The 6567-nt window shown below is 29.4% G+C and overlaps 1 protein-coding gene across 1 annotated transcript in view; it reads left to right on the plus strand.

Moving 5' to 3' along the window:
• Positions 1–6249, plus strand: part of LOC113370957 (nose resistant to fluoxetine protein 6-like) — a 28765-nt gene extending 22516 nt beyond the window's left edge. Inside the window, exons 4-14 of the mRNA XM_026611623.1 lie at positions 1667–1884; positions 3091–3236; positions 3316–3509; positions 3565–3725; positions 3798–3966; positions 4031–4224; positions 4295–4424; positions 4908–5097; positions 5158–5300; positions 5584–5710; positions 5771–6249. Coding sequence (XP_026467408.1) covers positions 1667–1884; positions 3091–3236; positions 3316–3509; positions 3565–3725; positions 3798–3966; positions 4031–4224; positions 4295–4424; positions 4908–5097; positions 5158–5300; positions 5584–5710; positions 5771–6210 — 2112 coding nt within the window. The 3' untranslated portion in view covers positions 6211–6249. The remainder of the gene's footprint in view (positions 1–1666; positions 1885–3090; positions 3237–3315; positions 3510–3564; positions 3726–3797; positions 3967–4030; positions 4225–4294; positions 4425–4907; positions 5098–5157; positions 5301–5583; positions 5711–5770) is intronic.
• The last annotated feature ends 318 nt before the right edge of the window (positions 6250–6567 follow it).

Here is a 6567-nt window from a genome sequence, read left to right on the forward strand (position 1 = left end):
AATGTGATAGAACAGCCCACTTGGATTTAATTAGAGGTTAAGTGGTTTATAAATATTCTTATGTGTCATAATATTTGAGTTCACGTACAGATAGCGCTAGAATTTACTTAATGACGTATGTTAATAACAAATATAAAAAAACTTCCAATTGGCGTGCGCTCTATCTAAATGTTAATATTAAGAGCTGATACTGTTAGAGATTAATTTTTTATTCATTTGGAAGCATTTGCGCTCTTAGGAGCATAGAAATTCAAAAATGTCCTTGTTAAAGACCACCCTAATAAAAATATATATATATATATATATATATATATATATATATCAGTTTTAATTAATATTTTCTAAAAATATTTAATATAGTTTACATTTCTATACAAAAACATTCTAATTTAGTCTATCTTTAAATTAATGACAATTAATAATTTTGCTAATAAACCATTCCAAAACAAATAAAATCTTGATTTCTTCGAAAATATCAATTTCAAATACCATGATATTTTTATAAATATCTTTAAAATAGAGATTATTTCAGTCCATGATGTTTTGTTTGCGTTTTAACGCTTGAGTAATCTATTGCACCTACTTTTACTAGATAATCTCAATGCTAAAATCTTTCAAACTTATTACATTGCATCTGCTGGATTTGTTTAAGATTTGTTCAAACAAAATTCTATTATGTCAAGTTATGATAATTAATAGTATAACACTAAAAGCACTTTTATTCTCTATCACAGAGGAAAATTACTAAATTTAAACATAAAGTAGTCATCAAGAAAAATGTGGATAATCAGTTATCGTAGTTTACCAAAAATATTTTTTTAATTGACGTCGTTGTTCCCTTCTAGTCCTATTAATTTCTAACTAATATGTAAAATATTTTTTATTTTACATTTTTATGGCAAATTAATAAAAAACCTAGTTCATCATTTAGTGATAGTAAATAAATAGGTTTGACTTGGTTTCAAAAATCCGTAGATATACATTATAAGTGAAAAATCTGACTAATATGCATGTGACTGTTCATGGTATCAAAGTTGACAGATTTTTACCTGTTAATTGTATTGAATATGGAATTGAACTGAAGTAATAATTTATATAAATATATTTTGATTCAACTTAACTATTTTGTCGAAATTTTTCATTGCCGGCGCAACGTGTTGCAAATTATTTGCCCGACCTTGATTTATGTTTGACGATACATTTAACAGATTTGGTCATCTGTTGGCTTCAGCTCACGTACTCCTTTGATTTTTACTAATTTGCGAGAACAATGTGAATGGAATTCTTAAACATAACTTATTTAATAAGAATTACATGTGGAACAAAATAAAGCCACAAGGTTTGTACAAAAATCGCCAAAAAATAACTTCACTTTTTATTGAAAAATATATAAAATGTGCAGAGTTACTACTAAATTAGATGATAATATGAACTTACTGAAATAATACCTATATTAACTTTCACTATCATTGACTTTTATTATTGTGATACAATTTTTAACCTTGCTGGTTCAATATTAAATTATGTTAAGAAGCTGATCATGGAAAAGAGAACAAATTTTTCAACAACATAGCAGCTGATAACTTATAATTTGAAATATATTTTCTTAGTACTTGTTCAAAAAATTTATTTAATATAGTATATGAATGTTATTATTTTATTCCAGACTGGCCACTTCATCCCAAAATTCACCACAATCAATTGGGCAATTTGCCTTCCGAGTGCTTGCACCGCTCAAGATGCAGAAGATATTCTTCTTGATGCCATTTCACCATATAATATGACGACAGGATTAAAAATATCATTGGATGTCAAAGATGATATGTGCTACAAAACCAAAAACTGTAGAATGGTGGAGGCATTCTCCCGAACCTTAGCCACTCTGTAAGTTTCTAGTAAAATTATTTGATAGTTTGTCACAGGAAATATACAAACCAGAACATAAATTTTGAAATATTTACAAAATATTTTGTGGTCTGGTCAAGTTTATGATTACAAAAATTCTAAATAACAAGAACAAAAAATAATATTAATAAAAGCAATTAATTGGTATTAGAGGCTCGTTGGAAGTCTAGTTTTTATTCCTTTGCTTTTATGACCAAATATATGATTTTATCTGATATTTTATATGATTATTATTTATCAAATTTTCGATGGAAATGAAGAGATGCCCTTGTTATACCCAGAAAATCGTGACTTGAAGCAAATTGCTAGAACTTTCCGTACTATAATGAAATATTCGAGTAATAAAATTCAATAAAAAAAATATTTTTTGAAAAATAAGAAAAAAAGAATTTAAAAAAAAATTTCTCCAAAAACAATCGTTTTGTCACACAAGCAGAAAGTTTTCTGAATCATTTAAATCGGATGCTTGATATTCTCAGAAACTGTCATTTTTTGCATATTTAGCTTCGTATCTCCGAAACGATAACACCTGCCTTTGCCAAAATCTAATCACCACTTCTCCTCATAATTACAAATTGAATACTTTTTGGATCATTCAAATCGGATGCTTAGTTCTCTCAAAAACTTGATTTCTATTTTTTGCACTCTTTGGTTTGTACCACCAGAACGGCTAGACCTGTCTTGGCCAAAAACTATTCAGTACATCTCTCTATCATAGGAATAAAATATTTTTTTATCCATTCTAATCGGTTGAGCGGTACTCCTGAAAACGTCGACGAAAAAATGTATCCTCACATGCATACACACACGCACACACACACATCATTTTTTTTAAGTATGCCAAAATGTTCAGAAATCTCTAAAACGTGAAGATATGCAAAAAATTTAAGCCCATTACTATAACTTACCCTACGGGAAGTTGAAAAGGTACAATGCCACTTACACCTAGTTCTAAATATTTTTTGAACGTAACAAATATATGAATAAGTCATATAAATTTCACATAAAATAAAAAGTACTATCTGTAATATTAGAAATTTGCGCCTGGAAATACACCTTCATATTCTTTTGCTGGTAAAAATGTAACGACTCACATATGTTCTTTACTCACATTCGAAATTCTAATTGTAAGAATATTTAGTTATTTGTCCATATGGTTTATAATAATTATTATATTAATTTCAGTGGATTTTATATATTTATCTTTGGACTTGCATGCTTGGCGACTCTTAAGGATTGCTGGCAATCCTGGACAGATGTTGCTGATACCAAAGAACAACATGAAGATGTTGCTGAATATAAGGAGACAACATCAAAACAAAGATGGTATAGTGAGTGGCTTTTGATGGCATATTTATACAAAACAAGATTTCTGTTAACTTTGTGCATAATAAAAATTAAATATTTCAGGCTTTTGTCACAAAATACTTATGTCATTTTCTATAAAACGATCATGTGAGGAATTACTGAAAAATGAGCAAACAAGTGATGACATTCAATGCATTCATGGTATCAGAGCTGTAACCACCTTAATTTATACTGTGCTCATAAACTTTTGCCAATTGCTAGGATTCCTTTCTCAACACAGGACATTCCTAACTGAGGTACACAGAATTATATCAGATAATTTTATAATCAACTCATAAATATTTTATGCAGCTTGCAAACTCTCAATGGAGTGTTTTTCTGAGAGTATCTTTGATATATACAGATACATTTTTATTATTGAGTGGCGTTTTGTCTGCGTACAATATGAGCAAGGATATGATGAGTAAAGGTGAAATTTCATGGTTTAAAAGACTTATCACTCGATATATACGGTAATTATAATATTGATACAAAGTATTTTATTTTAATTTGCAATAAATTAAAGGAATATTTATCTAGTGTAGACTCACTCCTGCTTTGGCAGCTGTAGTACTATTTTATGCCTATATTTGGGACCACATAGGAGGCGGGCCTCAGTGGTCAAATGTTGTCAGTGCAAATGCACGATTGTGCCAGGATAATTTATGGAAAAATTTGTTATATATACAGAACTTCTATCCTTTCGAGGAAATGGTAGGTCGCTAATAATAATATTCAACTAATGATTTGTCTCTAATTTTAATTTATTTTTATCCAGTGTGCGACCCATACCCATCAGCTTGCTCTGGACATGCAGCTTACAATTCTTGCACCAATTTTAGTATGGTTTTTATATAAGGCACCAATGTGGGGTCTTGCATTACTTGGTGGATTTCATTCCTTGTCTGTTGGTTTGAGATATTTTTCTACACTCAACCATCGATTGTCATTAGTGATTTTCCATGGAATATCGTAAGTTAAAAGACAAATTGTAGATGTCATAAAATACAATCATAGGTAATTCTAATTTAAACGATTGTAGACTTTCACAATTAATAAGAACTGCCAATCTTACGTATGCAATTGCTTTGCATAGAGCTACTCCGTATCTTACTGGTGTTGGACTTGGAGTGATGTTGAAGAATACTGAAAAAAATGTCCGTCTTCCTAAGGTAATTAAAAATTACATATCTTAAATATTAATGAAAAAATCGTGTTATATGGATAAATCATTAAGCATGTAGTTCATATTAAGGGACTGATTCTGCCGCATAACAGAAAAATGTTATGGCAAGGCCATGTTAAGCTACAATTTCCGTACATTATGCTACTGAATGCTGTCAAATGTCATGTATGTGCTGTGCATTCGGGCGTTTTATACATAAACTGCAACGTCACGCGTATGTTATGAAGCTGTGTCAGAAACACCCTGTTATCTAAGATAGTTTTTTTTTTGACATTTGAGCGGTTTCTAGGTTAGGTTTTCTATCTGACAACCTGAGTAAAACGCCTGACTGCACACTAATCACACGGCTTCTTCAATATTTAGTATGGAAAGTTGTTCATAATATGGCCTTGCCATAACTTTTTCCTCACTATTCTAGAATGCCCTTTAATTTATTAGTTAATATTTCATTTACTTATTTATTTAATAGGTGATAGTAGCATTAGGATGGCTGGGTGCTTTATATTTTTTCGGTTGGACTTTTAATGCACCAGCACATTTAGCTAAAAGAGATTACCAGTATAATGTAGAAGAAGCTGCACAATTTGCAGCATCATCTTCAGTAGCCTGGGCCTTGGCATTAAGTTGGCTAATTTTTGCTTGTCATACAAATAATGGAGGTATAAAAAATACATTAAGTTTCATAATAGAAATAAAAAAATATGAATTGTGTTTTTTAGGATCAATAAATAGTTTTCTGTGTAGTAGACCATTGATCCTGCTGAGCAGGATTTCCTACGCAATATATTTAGTACAGTTTATTATATTTTTCTATAATGTGGGTACTTATCGATCATCGACAGTTTTTGATGTTATGCAATCTGTGAGTATTTTATAATTTAGTAATATATTATATATATATATATATATATTATATATATCTGTATGAATATAAATCTCTAAAAACGTGTCATATCAAAATTTAATACCTCTAATTGATTATGAGTAGGTTGTAGGTACGATTGATTTTAAGTTTGGATCCTCTTTTTTTAAAGTAATCCAGTTCATCATAAAATTGAGTTTAAAATCTAATTGGAAATCTTTTGTAGTCTATTTCTATTATTTTAATTACATAGATTCTTATATTAATTATAATTTTGTTGCAGTTTAATGTTTTAGAATTTGTTGCTGTGATAATTGCATCAATTGTGGTTACTTTATTATTTGACACTCCTATGCAAGCTATAAAAAATATTATCATGAAATCGTCAAATGATCAGAAGCCTGTCGAAGGTAAATAACAATTCATAATTTAAACAAATGCTGTACTTGTTTAAAATTCTTTTTATTTAGTGTTAGAAAATATTGATGATCAGCATCAGGAAGAAAATGTAACTAGTGGGAGTGAACAGGAAGATAATGTGCACTATCAATATCATAATTATAATTCACAAGAAACTGCTGATGTATCTCATGATTATGAAGATGAAGCAGGTGATGAAAATCAATATTATCGGCAAGAAAGTCAAGACAGCCAAGATATAAATCCTATTTCTGATAGAGAAATGAGCTTCGATGATGAACTAAGTACTGAAAGAGATCCAAATTCAGAAAGTGCTCAGGAATATAGTCATGATCTTCATGATTACGAATATAATGATGAATTAGATGAAGAAGATGCTACTGAACCTACTACTGAGAGAGAAATCGATGGTGAAGATCATGATCTTAAAGATTGGGAATGGACTGAAAATGAAGATAAAAGAAATGATGATGGGGCTGATGAAAATTGATAAGAAATATAATGTGAGTTTATTTTGATGTAAACTGAAGCTGCCATAAATTATTTAAAATTTAGAAAAATGTTAATTTATTTAATTTAAAAGGCTTTCCTAAACTAGCAACATGGAAACTTTCTACTGATATATTGAATTTTGACCTATACTATTTTTATCTCAAAGAGCAATTAGTTTTAAATAATGCACAACAAAATTTCTATACAACTACATGAAATTTAATTGTGTCAAAATTTCGACTAATTATTTTGACTTTGTATTTTTGATGCCTATTAAAATGCATTAACGACTTTGTTTTATTACACAAGCGTGAATAAATACATCCACATTTGAAAACCAATTCAAAACAAAATA

This window comes from Ctenocephalides felis, unplaced genomic scaffold, assembly GCF_003426905.1.
Source record: "Ctenocephalides felis isolate EL2017-DRISC unplaced genomic scaffold, ASM342690v1 CF-g0.4_SCAFFOLD_01492, whole genome shotgun sequence".
Classification (NCBI taxonomy): Eukaryota; Metazoa; Arthropoda; class Insecta; order Siphonaptera; family Pulicidae; genus Ctenocephalides; species Ctenocephalides felis.